Source organism: Dysidea avara, chromosome 5 (assembly GCF_963678975.1).
Source record: "Dysidea avara chromosome 5, odDysAvar1.4, whole genome shotgun sequence".
Taxonomy (NCBI): domain Eukaryota; kingdom Metazoa; phylum Porifera; class Demospongiae; order Dictyoceratida; family Dysideidae; genus Dysidea; species Dysidea avara.
In genome coordinates, this window is record NC_089276.1 from 2397143 (window position 1) to 2419430 (window position 22288).

The following is a 22288-nucleotide window of genomic DNA, read 5'->3' on the forward strand; positions in this document are numbered from 1 at the left end:
GAACATTGAAAAGTGAAAAACGTGCAGTGTACATGCTGTCACATTTACAGCTTTAGAGGCTAACCCCATACCTCGTATCCTCACAGATGGGTTCCTTCCTTTCAGTCCAACTCGTCACCAACACAGCAACATTGACCTTAATAGATACGCAGCATTAAAGGAAGTCCGAATGCCTAATGAGTCACGTAGTACCACAGATGATTCATCTACAGTCGCAAGCAGCTAATCAGTAATTATTAGTATTGTACGCGCCTATAATATTATAGTACAGGATCCGCAGAAAATTAAAACGCGAAAGCAGCTGAGTTGCTGAATATCGTCGATGTTTAGCAAATGTCATCAATGTTTAGCAAATGTCGTCGATGTTTAGCAAATGTCATCAATGTTTAGCAAATGTCATCAATGTTTAGCAAATGTCGTCGATGTTTAGCAAATGTCATCAATGTTTAGCAAATGTCATCAATGTTTAGCAAATGTCGTCGATGTTTAGTAAATGTCGTCGATGTTTAGTAAATGTCGTCGATGTTTAGCAAATGTCGTCGATGTTTAGTAAATGTTGTCGATATTTAGCTAAATGTCGTCGATGTTTAGTAAATATTGACGATATTGGTCTAGATCTCAATTTTTGGGTTTTTGAGACAAATGGCACCCAATATATAGGGTCCGCAATGCGAAAAATCGATATCCTCCAATCAACTACCTAACTATTGTCATGTGTTAGGCTAAGTGTAACTTGAATAACACCAGCGTGGCAGCCAAGTTTGTCACTTTCTTCTGGTAGAAAACGATACAAATGTCTTAAAATCACGTGATTTTTTGTTGCAGCAGTTCGTAGGGTTCTTCGTATGCCACGATATTCACTCTCAACATTGTTCAAGTAGTCTATCATCAACTCAAAGTATTGGTGGTTTGATTTTATTGGTCAGTTTCTGGTGGCAGCCGATCTGTGCAGCTTTTTGACAACAGACAAAATGTTTCTTCCTCTGGAGCACAGGACAAGCAGAACAGCAACTGCGCCGTGAGTCAGCAATGACCAGTACTAGGTAAAGTACCTGCATGCAGAGTATGGTTATAATTGAAGCTTGTTAGCCATCTGGCTGAGCCATCTATATGCTGAAATTCGGCCAAAATGACGTGATTTTTGCAAATAAATACCAGAATGGTTGATACATCAGTGAGACAGTCTCCAACAGCAAGGATACAAAGCTTATAAACACCCAAAGTCCCAAACAATACGGCTATCTCGCCCAGTAAACGCATAGAGCAACCCAATGCATGAAATAGGCACTCACGTGATCGATATTCAGATCTCGGAAAATACGACCATGATCTATTCCAATCACCTTAAACTCACTTCGAATCAAGTGACAATCAGTTTGTGTGCATTAGGTTCAGCATCTCGATTAGCCCAGCAGTCTAAGACCCTACCTATCGGATGCCATCACAGCATAAAACACACCTGCACTGGCCCAGACCAGGCCTGAGTGAACAATTAACACAAATATTTACAAAAGGAGCACACCCTAATCAGAAATGAAAACGATTTCATGGGTATTTCCGCGATTTGAACTTTGATCACGCGAGTGCTTATTTCATGCATTGGATTGCCCTATGCGTTTACTGGGCGAGATAGCTGTATTGTTAGGTGTTTATAAGCTTTGTATCCTTGCTGTTGGAGACTGTCTCACTGATGTATCAACCATTCTGGTATTTATTTGCAAAAATCGCGTCATTTTGGCCGAATTTCAGCATATAGATGGCTCAGCCAGATGGCTAACAAGCTTCAATTATAACCATACTCCGCATGCAAGTACTTTACCTTAGTACTGGTCATTGCTGACCCACGGCGCAGTTGCTGCTCTGCTTGTCCTGTGCTCCAGAGGAAGAAACATTTTGTCTGTCGCCAAAAAGCTGTACAGATCGTGCTGCTGTTCTATACCATATGCGTATTTTGTACCATACGCATACGGTACGATTTTTCGTACCATACGCGTACGGTACGATTTTCCCGTACCATACGCGTACGGTATAGGCATACGCGTATGGTATGTACATATGCATATTATGCCTTTTCTCAGTGTCTTCTAGCCTTGTCATCACCTAGCTACAATGGGCTATCTTTACAAGCATTTCTAGCTGAGTAAACTTAGACCACAACATAATAATCTGCTTAGCTGTAATTATAAAATTATTCATCAGCACACACACATGCATGCATTTTTGGCCTTGCCATGTCCATGCATGCATTTCCCACTATAGTCCTACTGATGTCCCTAAATCTTATGTACATGATCTCACGTTGTCTGCAGAACTTCACATGAATGGTACTGTGTATGCTTCTTTATAGCTATCAGAAGCATGCAGATGGTCTTATATACTCAAATTATATACAATTTACAACACAATTGGGTAAATAAGCAAGGAGAGCAATTACAATGTCACCGTGCATGGTAGCTAGTAAGTTCTAACTGAATTATACATATTATTAATACTGCTTGTGCAAAGCTAACAACTTAAAAAATGAACTTTGTAAGTGTTATCAGTTGTGTAACATCAGTGGCCCCTCACTGTCTTTGCATCTTTATCTACTATATACACTCTTCTTCTTTTGAGGATCCAATTTCCTGTTTGCGTACTTTTCTTGTTTGTATATACCGAGGTATATGCTGTAAATAGTATCACCACTCACATTCATCACACTGGACCTACAGCACAAATTAATGTGGATGTTGTTAGAGTATTATACATTCAGATAAGAGTAGCTAAACACATTGTCCCATCCACAGTAAGTAGTGAGTGGCTACAACACACTTAACAATTAAACAATGCTAGATAATATACATTCGTTACTGAAATATTCATTAGAACTCATAAACTCACCATAAAATCTCTGCCATGTTATGTTTTCCTACTTCATCTCAGTAGGCAATGTACATGCCTCATTTAATAGCAAAGATTCAGTTTAAAAAGAATTTATTGCACATGCAATTAATTATGCTAATAATGCTACGCTACAGCCAGATTTACATTAATTTGCAAACTGGAATATTGCTTTCTCTACAGTTAAATCTCTTTGCTACCTCCCTCAATGTTATTGTATCAGCATTCTCCAGGTCTTCCTCTGTTTGAGCAATCATTACATTGTACTTCTTGAGCTCATCTGATTAAAATTGTCTGCTCAACACTCCTTTAGTGCGTGCCATCAGGCATAAATATCCATTTTTAAGTGGAAGCTAGTGTACTAACAAATTAAAACTAAACAATAGATCATGTAGCAACAATAGAATAAAATATTTAATGAAATAATATACATATATGTGACTGAAAAAAATTGGCTAGATTTTCCAATGGATACAAATTAATTAATATGGTTGCTATCACATATGTGTGGGTATTGTTCTATAATTGTAAGGAAGTGTAGGCTCTTGGGCAAATCTTTTATAAGCAGAATAGATCATGCACTAGCTGTACATAATATTATTAATTAATAATTGAAAGCACAAAATAACAACTAACTCTTACAACTAAAGTAAACAATATTAATATTACAAGTATGCATAATGAATTATTACATCATGTCACATCATTACATTACATTTTAAACTCTATTACAGGTGTTAAGGAGCAGTAGCATTATGTAATAATGGCCTGATTTTTGAATTTTTGTTGTATCAATTAAACAATGAATCATGAATCCAATAGGAAGTAATATCATGTACCACGGTAGTGGTATATATATACATAATAGGGATCAGGCAGAAATTTTTCAAAACACTCTAATAGAACGCACGCCAAAAGTAGCCTTCCGGGCTTTAGATTTTATTTCTAAAACATTCTAGACCTTTCTTTTGTGTTTACAACACTAGCCAACAAGTATTAAAAGTAAGGGAAATGGTTTTAGGTGTTTTTTAAAATTTTGAAAATGGTTAGATTCTCCATCTTCTTCTTTCTTTCTTTCTTGTTTCGCGCGCCTACAGCTCGTAGGAAGTAGATATCAGCCCTAAAAACGTATGGCGTATTTAAAAAACATTCGTACCCAGGTCTGTGTGGTATTAAAATCTTCCCTCTCTAATGCGATTGCGAGATATAGAGCAAGAATCACTCTTCGAGACGCCATTCGATCGAGAAGCCATACAGATGATAATATAGAATTGTTTAAAATTCCATTGCTTTAGCTCACAGGACTAAAATGCATCAAGTTGTATCACACTAAACATTAAACATAACTATTGTTCACTGAAACTCGGGTTTTAGACTTCCTTCATTACGAGACAGTGAAGGGGGTGTGGCCCGCACCTCGTCACTTAAACTATTACTGTACGCCTTTCGTGTATACTTTCTATTATATTCTTCAGCTGTTTACCAGCTAAGAGTCGACATAACAAGGCTTGTAAGCTATTGGAACACACTGGTAAATTTCGAATTGAAAAGGGGTGTGTCCCTTCCGTACGCGATTGAAAAATAAAAAGCGGGATACTCCGTATACTCAGCACTTTAATTGGAGTCGACCACGTTTTGTCAAGCGTGTGTTTTACTCGTGTTGAGATTTCGCACCGCTTCGTTGCAGTAAACGGTCACACTAGTGGATTTATCTACTCGTCAAAGGAAAGTGGTATTGTTTACTGTATTGTTAACTGTATTGTTAACTAATTGTTTATTAAACTTATTTATGTAATTGTTTATTGCCAGTTGATATTACAATGGGTTTCTTTATTAAACAATCATGTACTGTTGAACGTATATTTAAGAAGTAGTCCATGTGCATGGACATGAAAAAAATCATGAGACTAGTGGGGCAAAAAAATTATTAATTTTCAACAAGTAGAATAGGGATCAAAGATTTGATTTTGAAAAAAACTGCGTAAACAAGAAGTAATAGGGATGATAATCCACAAAATTCTATGCATCATCAGTTCAAAGCAAGTTATTTGAATAGTGTACACTCAATTTGCGATTCCTATTTCAACTTGTGGTTAAATTTTGTTAAAATGTTGAAATAGGAATCGCAAATTGAGTGTACACTATTCAAATAACTTGCTTTGAACTGATGATGCATAGAATTTTGTGGATTATCATCCCTATTACTTCTTGTTTACGCAGTTTTTTTCAAAATCAAATCTTTGATCCCTATTCTACTTGTTGAAAATTAATAATTTTTTGCCCCACTAGTATGTGTAGCAATTGCAGCCACAACGCACTGTGTGGAAGAAGAAACAAAATTAAAATTTACAATACGTTTTCAGTGTATGTGGTTGCTATGCAACAGCTAGATTATCAACTCGACTATATTCTAAAGAACATACAGTACTAGTATACCAGCTTGTGTACTTTCAAAGTAATAGCATTTCCACTGTGGAGAAAAAAAGCACTTGTGCATTCAGGAGTGGAAGGGTAGAATGTGACAGCTTTATTATCAAAGTCAACCACTCATCATAGCATTAAAATATTACGTCATCTGCAGTTTCACAATTGGTGTAACATTCCTGGAATGTCAACAATCTACAAACAGTACACAACGCTATTAGTCAGTCAGCAACTTACTGCTTTCAAATAAATACTTAAACATTGTTTCAAAATGTATATAAAACCTATGTCACCAAGCCTGGAGTTTGATTGTGGGTTTAATTTCACTCAACTGAGGCTACCTTAAGATATGTATGGGCCCCCACTGATCATCTTTTTCATCTCTACTGTTGACTGGATTAATCTAATGGAAATTCTATGAGTTAATGTTAATCAAGAGTAAATTTACTCTTGCATGGTTAATGCAAATTGGTTACTTTATTGATACAAACATATACCAGCTTTGTTCACTGCGACTTGAACTGTCACTACAATAAAATGTGTTTTTGTGCCTATCACACACACACACACACACACACATCACATACTTTGGGGTGGAGTATGTGATATGTAGGAGATGATGGTTCACATTTGCTAACTATAATGGACAAATGGGTTCACATTTGCTAACTAATGGACAAATGTGGACAATCATCTCCTACATATCACATACACCACAGGAGTGCATGCTATGTACCAGCACATTTAGAGCATACCACATAATTATACACAAATACACATTTTATTGTAGTGTGTCTGTGTAATGGCTTAGCACTAAATAAGTTTATTTATAGCACATAAATTCAATAAAATTGATGCTTTTCTATACATCCTATACTACCTCTAAATGATAAAGGATGCCATGTACACCAATATACGGCCACACTGCTTGTCTTGTGTGTTTCGCACACTATATCCTGAAAGTGTGCCTGCACCCCCAAGGGTGTGCTGCTGGTTAAGTGTGCTATGACCACCTCAGTTTTAACAGTGTAGGTTTGCATCATGCAGTAAAGCAAATTATATTTTAATTACAGTAAAGCAAAATACATCTCAGCTCTAGAGAATAGAAAGCTAATCAGACCAAAATATGATTGCTATATAGAGGTATATACCTAGCTAGCTCGATCTTCACTGAATTACAGAAACCGCTAAGCGAGACTAGCCCCTCCCCCTTCCCCGAAAAGATGAAAGCAGAGTGCCATCCGGCATAGTCAATAGGTACGGCAGTGCAAAAACCTTCTGCTTGATATTATATGCAAAGCAGGTTAGCTATAGCCTATACTCAGATGGTACGATTTTCCGTACCATACGCGTATGGTTGTACCGTACGCGTATACGCATATGGTATGTACCATACGCGTATGGTACAAAATACGCATATGGTATAGAACACTGCCACCAGAAACTGACCAATAAAATCAAACCACCGATACTTTGAGTTGATGGTAGACTACTTGAACAATGTTGAGAGTGAATATCGTGGCATACGAAGAACTCTACGAACTGCTGCAACGAAAAATCATGTGATTTTAAGACATTATTATCGTTTTCTACCAGAAGAAAGTGACAAACTTGGCTGCCACGCTGGTGTTATTCAAGTTACACTTAGACTAACACATGACAATAGTTAGGTAGTTGATTGGAGGGCATCGATTTTTCGCGTTGCGGACCCTACCATATATGATAGGGTCCGCAACGCGAAAAATCGATATCCTCCAATCAACTACCTAACTATTGTCATGTGTTAGGCTAAGCGTAACTTAAATAACACCTGCATGGCAGCCAAGTTTGACTTTCTTCTGGTAGAAAACGATACAAATGTCTTTAAATCACGTGATTTTTCGTTGCAGCGGTTCGTAGGGTTCTTCGTATGCCACGATATTCACTCTCAACATTGTTCAAGTAGTCTATCATCAACTCAAAGTATTGGTGGTTTGATTTTATTGGTCAGTTTCTGGTGGCAGCACGATCTGTGCAGCTTTTTGGTGACAGACAAAATGTTTCTTCCTCTGGAGCACAGGACAAGCAGAGCAGCAACTGCGCCGTGGGTCAGCAATGACCAGTACTAGGTAAAGTACCTGCATGCGGAGTATGGTTATAATTGAAGCTTGTTAGCCATCTGGCTGAGCCATCTATATGCTGAAATTCGGCCAAAACGACGCGATTTTTACAAACAAATACCAGAGTGGTTGATACATCAGTGATACAGTCTCCAACAGCAAGGATACGAAAGCTTATAAACACCTAACAATACGGCTATCTCGCCCAGTAAACGTATAGAGCAATCCAATGCATGAAATAGGCACTCACGTGTCGATATTCAAATCTCGAAAAATACAACCATAATCTATTCCAATGACCTTAAAATCACTTGAAATCAAATGACAACAAGTTTGTATGCATTATGTTCAACATCTTGATTATCCCAGCAGTCTAAGACTCTCCCTATGATGCCATCACAGCATAACACACACCTGCACTGGCCCAGACCACGCCTGAGCGAACACTGACTAGCAGAAATATTTACAAAAAGAGCACACTACATGGTTCCTATTCAGAAATGAAAGCAATTTCATGGGTATCTCCGCGATTTGAATTTCGATCACGTGAGTGCCTATTTATGATTATGATTATGATTACTGAAAACACAAGTTACAAACTGATAGCTATGTTCATGTAAGGAAAAACATTAAGAGTAAGTTATAACATATCAAACAATTAAACGACTTTAAAAAAATTTTTTTTCGTTTACAAGATACACGCGTCTACACTGGAAACAGGTTTTCAAGGCTCTGTCATGGAGCGTCAGATAACTTTTAAACCTTTCCCCGGTTCTAGCAGGAATGGCCAAGATGACATCTACTTTCACGTAAAACGCAACAGCTTAATACGGCCTTTTTCATGGTACAAAGTAGGGGGTTTAACATTACACATAAAACCATTGGCAATGAAAATATTGGCTCACCCCAACAATCCAGGCGAGAACTTTTTAACGAATCCCGGTGATACAAGGCTAGATCACTCCTTGCTTCAACTTTTCAATAGTCAATAGCCATTGTACATCATGCTAATAACACATTAAACTATTTTGATCACATGATCCAACTTTGTAAATGTAATCAAATAAATATTAATTTTAAAAAAAATGGTCAATATAAAACTTTCAAGTTAGCTGTTTGCAGATCTCCAGAATGTAAACCTGTGGAAAAAACGGTCACATTTTAATTGGTGAATTAAAAAAAATCTTTATCACGCACGCACACACACACACACACACACACACACACACACACACTCACTCACTCACACACACAAACACACACTACACTACACTACACTACATATTCACTTAAAAATAAAACACTACAAGGTATGGTAAGGGTTGTTTACATTAGTTAATTTTGTGGTCCACCACATATAGCAACAAGGGAAATGTGTATCTGTTATTAAGAATTTAATTTAGATTCTAATATCATAATTAGATGGTCAGACTAACTTTGTCAACTAGAAATGAACTGACTTTTGGTAAAAAGCGAGGGGTAGCCAATGCCTTGGGACTCTTGTACACTATGTGAGAAATCCAATCAGAAATACACAAATATTTTAGAAAGCAAATCCTAAATCCAAAATCACGTAAAAATAATGGAGAAAGTGAGTTTAACAAAGTAGACAATGATCGATCACGAATAGCTAAAACAAGATGTAGATCAACAACTGTACAGGTAGTTACTAGTTAGCAATCTCACTAAATGCTTTTAAAATACATAAAGATTGGGACTCTCGTACACACCATTTGGGTGCTTTGCGTGGGCGTTGGCAACCCCTCTGGTACACCATTTCGGTGTTTTGCATGGGCGTTGACTACCCCTCGAAAAAAACAAAAAACAAAAAGACTATACAGAAGATGAGCCCTGCACAGCTACGTGGGTTTCTTTGTACAAAGCATACACTCACCTTATTTGCACAGTACCCAATCGTCATCATGGACGCTTCCACCTCCCACCGTGCACTAAAGTAATAGAAACATCATTAAAATAATAATATAAGCAGTAATACTATTATAGCATAACGCAGCAGCTCAATATTACAGCATGATAAACAAACCAAACTATTTATACAGAAAACTACGTCCTAGACATTTAATCGTCTTTGAGCAAGTTAATTTTAACGAAGGCGCAAATTGTGCGTGGGCGGGAAATTCATTAATACATTCTGTTTGCCGTTTATAACTATCACTGGCAAACTAATGTATATACAATATCAAAGAACGTATATATTTAAACAGTTGCATGATACTTATAGACTGTTTTTTCACTGTTAACCACTTCTTGTGCGTGGGCGACCCACCACCGTTCCCCTCCGCATCCTCCCACCCACCCACTCCCTATATGATATACGTGCTATACAGGTGAGCATATAAAAGTTGCTAAAATTAACAGGTTTCTGTAGAATCAGTTTTTGTTAAAAAATTCTAATTGAACAAACAGTACATTTTCATACTATAGCTGAATGACATTAAAATATATTGAATTGTTCTGATATGATTTATCTAAAAATACTTGTAGAGATTGGGATTCTATTGTGTCATAGTTGGTAAATTTCATGCACTGGATTGCTCTATGCGTTTATTGGGCGAGATGGCCGTATTGTTAGGTGTTTATAAGCTTCGTATCCTTGCTGTTGGAGACTGTCTCACTGATGTATCAACCATTCTGGTATTTGTTTGCAAAAATCGTGTCGTTTTGGCCGAATTTCAGCATATAGATGGCTCAGCCAGATGGCTAACAAGCTTCAATTATAACCATACTCCGCATGCAGGTACTTTACCTAGTACTGGTCATTGCTGACCCACGGCGCAGCAGAGGCGTAGCTAAGGGGATGCATTTGCCCCCCCCCCCCCCCCCCATCACTAGCTAAATGATTTTTTAAAAACCTTTGTCACAAGTTTACCAGTATTAAACTGACACGCAAATGACTGTAAATTATGTACACTACTACGCGGTATCACCAGGGGTTGCTAGTGAATGCGCACACACAACATTCAATTTGCTCGTGAATCCATCGAACGAAAATATTATTATTATTATTATTATTGCTTTATGGTGTAAACACACCAAAGGTCTGTTGGTAACATGTGCCAACAGCCGCGAAAGTACATTACATTACATTACTTATTTACCTACTTACTATATACACACATACATACAGATTCTACAAGTAGTTCAGGTTTGAGGTGGGTGGACGTGACTGGTGGCATCTTGAGCAAGGACAGAGATAGTGTAGTGAGCAATTGTTGTTATCTTCAAAGTTAGTTATAAAATGATCCCAGAGAAAAGTTTTTAGTTTTGATTTTAGCAGAGGAAACGTTAGATCCAAGTTAAGGATAGGCATGGCATTCCTGAGAGTTGGTAATCTATGGAAATAAGAATGTCTAGATACGTTATTTAAATGATGAGGGATGATCAATTTGTTGCTGGTGCCGGATCTAGTATTAGCTGAGCTGAAGTTGATATGATCATAAATATTGAACTGTTTAGTTTGTACCTTGATTGATTTGATTGCAAATAATATATCTTGTAACTCGAACAGGTACATCAGAGGAAGGATCCTTAGTTTTACTAGACGGGTTTTGTAACTACTGGTGTAATCATTTAATAGATACTTAGTGGCACGGCGCTGGGTTTGCTCAAGAGTTAAAATGTCTTTCACCAGGTGTGGACGCCATAGTTGGGTGCTATAGAGCAGCTGAGATCGAACCATTGAAATATATAATGTGACCAATGTAGAAGTAGAATGGGTAGAAGCAATAGTACGACGTATTAGTCCCAATACCTTGTATGCACGAGCAGAGATTGATTTGTAGTGTTTGTCCCAACTTAGATTCTCAGATAATATGAGCCCTAAGTCCTTGTGTGAGTCATTATGTGGTATAGTAATATCCGAAATGGTGTAGGTGGTTTCTAACTTGCATTTAAATGATGAATGTACGAATTTTTTTAGATTAAAATTCAGATCTGTCTCTCTGGACCAAGTAAATAAAGCGATGATATCTTCTTGCGGAGCGTTGTAGTCAGATGTAGTACAGATGTGCATGAAACACTTGGTATCATCGGCAAATTTTAGGAGTTGGCTTTGGTGTATATATGATGTCATGTCATTTATATAAATTAGAAATAGCACGGGGCCAAGTATGCTGCCCTGGGGCACACCTGAGAGAACTGGCAGTAAATCGGAGTAACAGTTGTTGATGCAAACACGTTGATATCGATCAGTCAGATATTCCCGGAACCAAGCCCAGAGTGTACCAGTTATTCCAGCAGACCAAAGCTTGTTGAGCAAGATGGCATGAGATACGGTATCGAAGGCTTTACTGATATCGAAGTAGAGTAAGCCACCGATGTTCAGCCACCAGGTGTTTTCGGACGCCAGTACACAGAAACTACGGAATCTATCAAGTTGAATTTTGCATCATTATTGCCTTAGGCCATCACCATCCAGCACACCAAGTTTTGTAGAATTCCATGAAGGACTATGGGTTTGGCGAGCCATTAGGTGGTTGTCCGAATCACATGTAGTTTTGGCCAAAAGTATGAATTTACGGACTGTAGTTCGCAAAGCTTATCAGATGCACAGATCTTAATGCAACTTGGTAACTAGTAAGGGTAGTCACCTAAGGTTCAGCATACCAAATATTAGCTAATTTCTCAAAGCCACACCCGAGTAATCGCTGAATGTATGAGAGCATGTAGGGCAATCAAACATCGGACATTTATGCTACACGAAATTGCAGCTTCTGGTGGATTTTATTAGCCAATTCAGACGTGATCAACTGCTCTACGCTACCAAACAGTAAACTAAATCATTTTAAGCATTTAGTATAGTCTTATGCACGAGCAGCCGGACCTAGAACAGCTGATACAAAGCTCAGCATAGACTAGGTGCTGTTCAAGCACAAAAACTGTTAAAAGTATAAACTTACGACGAAAAATTATATACCTACTAGATCAACAAAAACACTCATTTGCTCCAACCATATATAAATGAAACAACACGCTCTTATATTAGAAATGTAGTCTAGGTCTCGTGATCCGTTTTAAGCTTTCTTTGTTATACGGTGTATGTTTAGACGAGCAGTTCAGTCGGAAGCAACTGTAGTTTTCTTGCTTCTAAACAGCTTAATAAGCAAATAGGTGAGTGATTTTAGGCCATAAGCGTAATTCTATGTGTTTATGTGCTTTCTTTTGTTAAGAACCATTTTGGGCCGGTTTAGCTAGGCATGTTTGGGCCAGCCAGCAGTGGTGGGTGTATGCGTGTTCATCAGGCCTTGCGTAGGTCTAATTTCAGTTTACTGTTGAGTCTGAAGTCGGACAGCGTCACTGGGATAAGGGAACTACGGTAGCTAGAGGGAGTATGGAAAACCCGAAACGCCGGAACAACCCGGATCAGCCGAAACAGGTTTATTTTTGCGATTGTGATCACGTGCAAACACTATGGCATGCCCGCTTTTAAGTTATAACACTCCACAATAGACTATTTCTATATACTTTTATAATCTAACTTTGCAGCAACTCCGCAGTGTACACAATGGATCGACGGCGAGCCTTAATTGGAATGCACAATTGCTAAATTCATCCTAAAACTATCCTAAACTACACTCTACACCCTTAACTGAGGTGAAGGGATTTTATTAAAGCATCTTCATGGATACTGCAACTTCTAGCTAGTACTGTACAAAGCTAAGCAGCCCACTCGTATAAGTGACCGAATTTAATAGAGTCACACTAACAAGGTAGGCTTGTACACTGTCACTGTAGTACAGTACTAGCTATAAGTTGCAGTATCCATGAAGATGCTTTAATATCCCTTCACCTTAAGGGTGTAGAGTGTAGCTGAGATAGTTTTAGGATGAATTTAGCAATTGTGCATTCCAATTAAGGCTCGCCGTCGATCCATTGTGTACACTGCAGAGTTGCTGCAAGGTTATAGATTATGTATATAGAAATAGTCTATTGTGGAGTATTATAACTTAAAAGCGGGCTTGCCATAGTGTTTGCACGTGATCACAATCGCAAAAATAAACCTGTTCCGGCTGATCCGGGTTGTTCCGGCGTTCCGGGTTTTCCATACTCCCGTAGCTAGACTTATAATAGCTACATTGTAACATAGTTATTACTTTGGGAGTATATCATTTTTCATGCTTTTGTTCTTTACAGCATGGCTCAGTTTTATCCACCACTTAAGGAAAGAGTCATCAAGGCAAAATCTGTCGGATGTACAGTTGTAAATACCAGTATTGCTACTACTAGCCGAGGTGTGTACAAAGATTGAGATGAAGATAGAATGGTTCGCGCAGTTGACAGTGTCCTTAAGAAGAAAGCTAGTATAAGAAAAGCAGGGGAAATGTATGGCATACCAAAATCCACAATTGCAGATCGAATAAGTGGGTGTGTGATGGAGGGAGCTAGAAGTGGTCCACTTAGGTATCTCAACACACAGCAAGAAGAGGAGCTTGTACACTTTCTGTTAGAGTGTGCTTCAATTAGATATCCAAAGAGTCGTCAAGAAGTGATTGGTATGGTGCAGCGTCTATTAAGTGACTGTGGGATTGAAAAAACTGTGACACATGGTTGGTTGGAATCGTTTTGCCACCGTCATCCTAATGTAGCATTGCGTGCTACCGCCTCCTTATCCCTTTCCAGAGCTAAAGCGTCAGACACTACTGTTATTAACAAATATTATGATCTTCTTGAAAGCACCATGGATTTATATGACCTTCATGATAAACCTTGCCAGCTGTTTAACGTTGACGAAACTGGTATGCCTCTTAATCCCAAACCTTTAAGAATGGTTTGTGGCACAGGATCAAAGAATCCGGCTTCAATATGCTCAGGTAACAAGTCTCAAATTACTATAGTCGGGTGTGTCAATGCTGCAGGCTACTGTATTCCTCCTATGGTCATCTATGGTCGCAAAGCTATCAGAGCTGTGTTGGTGGAAAATGAAATTCCTGGTACAATCTATGGGTTGTCTTCCAAAGGTTGGATTGATCAAGACCTGTTTGATCAGTGGTGTGACCACTTTTTGTGCTATACTCCATCGACTAGACCACTACTTTTATTGATGGATGGACATTCCGCACACTATTGTCCAAGTGTTATTCACCGTGCTTCTGAAAATAAAGTGGTGCTGATGGCTTTGCCACCTAATACAACGCATTTAACACAACCTTTGGATAAAGGTATATACGGGCCTCTAAAAGTTGAGTGGAGGAAGGTATGTCATGATTATATTGTTCAAAACCCTGGAAAACTGATTACGCTATACAATTTTTCTCCTTTATTTTCAAAAGCTTGGATGAAAAGCATGACAATTATGAATATTATGGCTGGGTTTAGCACTACAGGAATTTTCCCAACTGATAGAAATAAAGTGATTTCCAAGTTGGAAGCATCCATGTGTACTCCAACAAAACAACCCAGCAAGCTGTCATATTTGCCGTTGCTGACACCTGTTCCTTCACCACCCAGAAAAACAAGCAGTAAAAAATGCATTGTTTTTTCAGAATTAGAAATACAGCTGTTTCTTGAGAGACATGAGGAGGGATATGATGGTGGGGATGAGCGGTACAAAATTTGGCTGGAAACATACCACCCAGGAGCAGAAACTATCAGTAATGTTTCCTTGAATCAGTCTGTTTTTCATACACCAAAGCAAGAAAGTAAAACTAAGAAGTATACTCAGATTGCTGTTGTTTCAAAACCTGCAAGTAGAATTGATAAACTTTTTAGTAAACCGGACCTGCCTTCTAAGTTACCAACTAAAACAGAAAAAAGCTGTGGACGGGTTCTTACCAGTTCTGAGGCATTGAAGCTTTTACAAGAGAAGGAAGAAAAAAAAGATGTGGCCAAGCAGAAGAAAGATGCTGCCAAGCAGAAGAAAGATGCTGTCAAGCAGAAGAAAGAACTTTGTCAAAACAATGCAGAAAAGAAAGTACAGAAGCAAGTAGATGAGAATGTTGGAATAGTTGAAGAGGGAAGTAAGAGGAAAGATAATCCAGGTAACATTATCATGTAACCTACAGAGCATGCATAACAGATGTTGTCCTTTAAGCGTGATTATATAATCCTGATACACTACTGGCTGACTCCATTGATAATTATTACTTTGTGTGCATGTTCGTATGGGGCTGGAATGAAGGCTTCGTAATCTTTATACCTTCGAAGAGGGTTTGAAAAGCTTCATATCCATGGTTACAGTCTTATAAATTCAGTAAAAGTTGTGAAATATCACCAAAATTTTATTGTGTGGTATAGCTGTATAGTATCTAAAGCCTGTATACTATTTTTATAGCTGCTACAATGAGTGTGCCCACAAGTCACCACATAGGCATATACACAGTGCTGGCAATTATGCAAGAAGCTTTATAGGATTCAGAGACTTTACTAAATGCATGTCTGATCTGTACTATACAAGTATAAGAAAAAGTTAGGAATTTTCAGTATGAGTAGGGACTGTAATAAAAAGGACTGTCAAAGCAAACTTGAACACAACTCAACAACTGAGTGTATGCTTTTTAATCCCTACTTTAGCCATGTGCAACTAATAACAAATGGCTAAAGCAAGGATTAAAATGCATATACTCATTTGTTGAGTCATGTTCAATTTTGCTTTGCCAGCTTGTTTCAGTGCTTTTAATTGCAGTTCCTACTCATACCGAAAATTCCTAATTTTTTCTTACACTTGTTTGTGTACTCTTTTTTGTAAATGAATTTTATTTAGCACACAATTGTGTCTAGAGTGTGTTAATCACAGCAAAGAAAGGCACTGGCTTAGCTAGTTAACCTTGCTTAAAAGAAGCACACTAAAATACTTTTAAGCACGTACATTCTCGATGATGTACAAGAGTAACTAACTGCATGGTAAAGTAGATAACACAACACACTGTTTAAATCGGCACAAGCGTGAAACATTGGTGTAATCAGTGGGAAGCCATATACAGTACAATAGTGCATTCCAGCATAAATGTGGGCGAGTCTATAATTCCAGTAGACATTTAATATTGTGTTTGTCATTGGAACCATTCTCCCAAAGAAGTAACACAGTAGGTATAGGCAATTTACAGCTAGGTTTACAGCTAGCAAAGTCAGGTGACACGCCCTTTATTTAGCTAGTAGCTAGTGAACTGGTCACGCCCTCTATTTAACCTGTGAGTACCTGTACAGTTGTACCCCCACCGGACCTTCTGTGATCCTTTTGCAGCATACAAGCATGTCCCTACCCATGGTGTATCTCAAATAAAATCACGTGAGTGTTACAATTTGTTAAGTCATACGTGTTGATTGTACAGTACTGCTTACTGACTACTAATGGAAGCCATACAGATGAGCAATGGCCAAGATAAAGAAAGATCAAAGCTAAAACTGTAACAGAATAGTGCTTAAAATTGTGAAAAGTTTTCTGCCTTGAAATTCTAGGCATTTCCACCAAAGAAGTAAGGCTGTAGCTGCAGCCAGTTTTCCACTACGCTTGACTGAATGAATCAGGCAGAAAGACAGTCAGTAGAATATTTGCTAAATAATTTTTTTTTAAATATCGTAGCACCTCGTCAAAAACGCTTAGAGTTGTTCTAAAGACACATTTTGGCTTGTTTCTGCATGACCAATACTGCCAAGTGGTCGTGAAGGATTTGTGAAGATAAGTTTAAGTTGATTTCTTCATGGACCACGTCCACAAATCACCAATGTCCCTACTATGTCGTACTGTATGATACGTACGTAACAAGCACACCTCACGTATGGTTGCACTCTGGTATCACTACTTTTTGTCATCATGTGCTAGTGAATTCTGCTGCATGTACTGGATGTCCACAGCTATTATATGTTGTTTTGCATAGGTTCCAATTTTTTTTGTTTGATTAAAATTAAATACAGCTAGGTAGTAGTGTATATATAGTTCTACATAATATTGTGTAATGAATTTAAGGAAATGTGGTCTATTTGTAGGGAAATTTAAGAATTATGAAGTGTCTGATGATGTTGAAATTACGAATTGTAATAATAGTGACAAGCCTTTATCAAAATCAAAGATACGACGTCAAAAACTAGACAGTAGAAAAACCATGAAGCATTTAGTATCCTTCAAACTTCCTTCTTTACAGTGCATATTGAGTGGAAAGTGGTTGAACGACACTCACATTAATGCAGCAAGTCAGCTTCTAAAGGCTCAGTTTCCTTCTGTTTTGGGTTTACATGACACAAAGTATGGACAAGATTTGTCTTTTCCCAACACTGATAGCCCGTTTGTGCAGATTTTACATTCTAAAAATCACTGGTTGACAGTGGAAGGAGTAAACTCATCTTTAGTAAAAGTATATGATACCCCAGCATTGAAAATGTGCAAGCTCAAATTGCTGCAATTATACAGAGCTCCAGTAAGTCCATTAATTTTTAATTGGAGACAATGCAAGAACAGCTTGGAAGCAGTGACTGTGGATTATTTTCAATAGCATATGCAACTGAATTGTGTTTTGGAAATGATGTCTCTTGTTTGTGTTACTATCAAGACAAGTTAAGGCCTCATTTTGTAGAGTGTCTTAGATCAGAAAAATTGGTTCCATTTCCATCTAAGTCAATCAGAAGAAGAAAGGCCTTGCCCACCACACTTACTTTTGACATATACTGCTCTTGTCGTCTGCCAGAGTTGGTGGGAGGAGAACCAATGGCAGCATGTGAGAAATGTCACGAATGGTACCATCGTTCCTGTGAGAATATTCCCAAGGAAGTTTTCACTGAGAGCGATGTTCAGTGGGTTTGCAGTAAGTGTGTAAATGATTGATGATTTTGAGTGACAACACTGCAAGGCGTATATAAACTCTAATACAAGTAACATGTTATTAGTTGTCTTTATGGTATGTATTATCAGTTTGAAAGCTTTATGTTATATTTTTATTTGTAAGTAAAGTGTGCCATCAATGTACGGTCACCAGGTAGCTTTGGATGCCAGCTGCAGCACGCTGAAATGTAATCCACTGTATTAACTTGCGTTCTGCATCATTATTACCTTAGACTCTCACCATATAGCATACAAAGTTTTTGTAGAATTTCATTAGGACTTGGTTTGGTGAGCAGCTCACAAAGTGCACAACAGCTCAGTATTTAGCACAGGTAACCATCCAAATGTATGAGTGTGTGTAGCAGGGATGGATCAAAAGGGACCCAAATTTAGTTGTAAATATGTGGTAACAAGTTTATGATGTAGCCACAGCTATGTATAGAATAGCCATATCTGACCTTCGTCGGTAACTCCATAGCTATAACTGCAACCAGGCAAACGTATGTCTAGTAAAAATGCATAATAATGATTGCTCTATTAGAGTAGTTGACTGCTTTATCAGAATAATGAAATTAAAGTGCAGATCACTACATATTTCACTCCTGCCTATTCTCAAGGGTACGGTGCTACGTTATGATCAATTTTTCCCATTCAAGAGTTTAAATGTTTTCATGGCTGCCTATCTGTTGTAAGGCAACCATTTATTTCATATTATTATTCAATTTTACATGTAACTGCATCTTGTAAATTTAAGAGTAAATTAACCAACATCAAAGTTAATTAATTGATGTATGACATACATATTTGTAACTGCACCAATGTCTTTGTGCACCATACTCTTTTTGAGGTATTGCACAACACAATAAATAAAGTAAATCATATTGAGGATATATTGTGGTCTTCTGACAATCTGCAGCTGCACAGCTATAGTGAGAAAAGTCAGAACTGCTGATAGTAGCCTACATTGCTTATTAAAGTAATCATGCATGATACAGTAGAAATTTTGAAGCATTGTGCATTAATTAAAAGTGACTGCTCACTATAAAATATTTGCATGCTTTAGTTTGTTAGGCACTGAGGATAAGTTGCCAATTACCAACTGATTAATTACTATCACATCTTTGTATGCAATATTTATTTTAATTGTAGTATCTCTTGCAAATGTCTTACCTTGACATCAAGATGTCTGAGCTAAAAGAAACTATAATGCATATATAATGAACGATTTAACAGAACTCCGCCTGTTTCTGTAGATAATTCATTTACTGGTAGTTAGGCTATAATACATTCCTATAATGCACAGATACAAACTTTTACACAAATTTTGCAGTAGCTGGTTTGTTACAAAAAATGAATAGTTCAGTATTCTCTTCTTAAATCTTCTATGCATTATATATGTGCTATTCTCAGTATGGAATTTCCATGACCTTAAAAATAGCTTATAATTATATCAAAATCAATATTTCATGCATGGCATGGACAAAGGCCATGCATGACATTCCCACAAACTTTAGACTATTATAGTATAACGTTCTAGGTCATTAATTAAAAGATATTCTGATAAAACAGTCAAGCATGAAGTTTCAACTATACTCTAATAGAACAATCACTAATAGCTACAAAAAATTTCTGTACTTTATCAATTAACTTTTATTTTGAGGGAATAAGTTAGCAAAAGGGGTTTAATTTAATTGCTGTCAGGGGCGGATCTAGGATTTTTGAAAGGGGATTTCCAGAGGTACACATCTGGAGGATTTGATTGACTGTTCTATTAGAGTATCTCGATCTTATAAAGGTTTGCTGGATAGCTATTACTTAATGTTTGGACAGCTGTTCTGAAGCAAGCCCATCCTAGAGGGGTTTTTGGAAACCTCAGAAACCCCCCTCCACCCCTAAAACCGCCCCTGGCTGTATAGCAGTCCTGACTTCTCAAAATCAAATAGCTAGCTTGCTAGCTGTGCAGCTGCAGATCGTCATAAGACTACAATAAACACTTAATATAATTTATTTTGTTGTTTGTTAGCATAAAACAGGTGAACACGTATAAATTTGCTCATAAATCCACCAAAAGTTGTATAGTTTCGTGTAGAATAGATGTCCGATGTTTGATTGCTCTACACGCGATAATATATTCAACGATTGCTCGGGCGTGGCTTTGAGTAATTAGCTAATATTTGGTATGCTGAACCTTAGGTGACTACTCTTACTAATTACCAAGTTTAGGGTCCGCAATCCGAAAAATCTACTTTCACAAATCAATCCCCTACCATTGTGGGATGTTCATTGTAGTATCCCATTGCTAGATCCACCATGAAACCGGAGGCACGATTGTTGTCTTCACAGAACTATCGATTTTAGTATTTCGTGAGATGCAAAAATTATTTTAAAATTTCGTGCTCCACACAAACAACAGGATAGAACCTGCTGCTTAGCTAGGTATTATCTAGAGTTAATGTAGTTAAAAAGTACGCACAGTAATACGCAAATGATTCACTGGGTTACCGGCACAGGGTTGCTTTCTCTCAAAAAGCAGAAAACAAAATACGAATTTTCAAATTCAAACTGCCCTACCAGCCAAGATAAGAAAAGCCAACTCTTCCTCATAGTGATGTGATAAGGTTGGATGCATAGTCTGTCTATGCTGTTAGTCTGGAAAGGATCTGAGACTTCTCACCATCTGGGTGAAGAACGTCAAAATTTTCGTGCATCATTTCAAGGGATTCTCTCAATGGTACCAAAGTGCTTTCCAGTACTTCTGATGCCACACCGGTCACTTAATTTTGATTAGAATGATGATAAAAGATGGTTCAAAACGTTTGGTAGTAGTAGTAGTTGGTATTTCTGTGATTTCATATGATGCAGTATACCAGCAGCTCACCAGGAGCTCCACCCAGCTCGAATCAAAAATGAAAGATTTTGTGCATTTTTCGGTTTGTTTTGGGATGTTTTGCAGCATAATGGTGATGTAGGGTGATCTAGTGAAGATTTGAAGCTGCTGTGGAGCGTGAGAGGTGAAGTCAATTTTGGACGATTTTGCTGCCTCCCTTGATGCATAGCTTAGAGCGAGACGTGGAAGCTGTGGATGAAGCAATAATTGACAACCGCTATTATCAGACGTTCAGGGACATCTTTTGCCATAGTTTTAGTCTATAATTAATGATTTTTGAGGCTGCAGAAGCGCTGGAAATGGCTAGAAAGTGCGACACAATTCTTTGATGCTGCAGAAAATTTTGACGCTCGTCACCCAGATGGTGAGAAGTCTCAGATCTTTTCCAAACAAACAGCATAGACGGACTATGCACCCAACCGTATCGAAACACTATGAGGAATAGTTGGCTTCTCTTGCCCTGGGTGGTAGGACAGTTTGAATTCGAAACTTCGTATTTCTTTGTCTGTTTTTTCAAAGAAAGCAACCCTGTGCCGGGCACCCAGCAAATCATTTACTTATTTCTGTGCGTAGTTTTCAACTACAACAACTCTGGATACAATGTGGCTAAGTAGCAAGTTTCATCCGGTCCTTTGTGTGGAGCACGAAATTTTAAAAGTAAATCTTGCATCTTGTGAGATACTGAAAATGATATTTCTGTGAAGACAACAATCGTGCCTCCGGTTTCATGGTGGATCAAGCAATGGGATACTACAATGAACACCCCACAATGGTAGGGGGATTGATTTGTAGAAATTGATTTTTCGGATTGCGGACCCTACCAAGTTGCATTGAGATCTGTGCATATACTGGGCTTTGCGAGCTACAGTCCGAAAATTCATACTTTTGGCCAAAACTGCATGCGATTCGGACAACCACTTAATGGTAGGCCAAACCCACAGTCCTTGATGGAATTCTACAAAACTTGGTGTGCTGGATGGTGATGGTCTAAGGTAATAACAATGCAAAATTCAACTTGATAGATTCTGTAGTTTCTGTGTACTGGCGTCCGAAAACACCTGGTGGCCGAACATCGGTGGCTTACTCTACACCACATCAGTTTGTGAGGGGCTGTTAATTATGTAGTCGGGTAGGAAAATTAGCATTTGTTGTAAGGTTGAACAGTTTTTAGTGAAACCAAACTGAGAACAACTAATATATTTACTAATGTGAGTGATAATTTTGTTG

The 22288-nt window shown here is 38.0% G+C and overlaps 1 protein-coding gene and 1 long non-coding RNA gene across 4 annotated transcripts in view; one reads left to right on the forward strand and one right to left on the reverse strand.

Annotated features, from left to right (window-relative positions):
* LOC136255585 (uncharacterized) overlaps positions 1-17984 on the forward strand; it is a 28776-nt gene extending 10792 nt beyond the window's left edge. The window contains exons 1-3 of one of the 3 annotated variants that reach the window (XM_066048386.1): positions 10276-12533; positions 13557-15400; positions 17346-17984. In XM_066048386.1, the coding sequence (XP_065904458.1) occupies positions 13684-15400; positions 17346-17848 (2220 nt within the window). In that variant the 5' untranslated portion in view covers positions 10276-12533; positions 13557-13683 and the 3' untranslated portion in view covers positions 17849-17984. Of the gene's footprint in view, positions 1-10275; positions 12534-13375; positions 15401-17345 lie in introns of those variants that run through there. The other 2 variants (XM_066048387.1, XM_066048385.1) reach the window with 2 other exon arrangements.
* The window catches only part of LOC136255587 (uncharacterized), a 26675-nt gene continuing 12777 nt past the window's right edge, over positions 8391-22288 (reverse strand). Inside the window, exons 2-3 of the long non-coding RNA XR_010700977.1 lie at positions 9298-9352; positions 8391-8542 (exon numbers count right to left, since the gene is read on the reverse strand). This is a non-coding gene — a long non-coding RNA (uncharacterized lncRNA). The remainder of the gene's footprint in view (positions 8543-9297; positions 9353-22288) is intronic.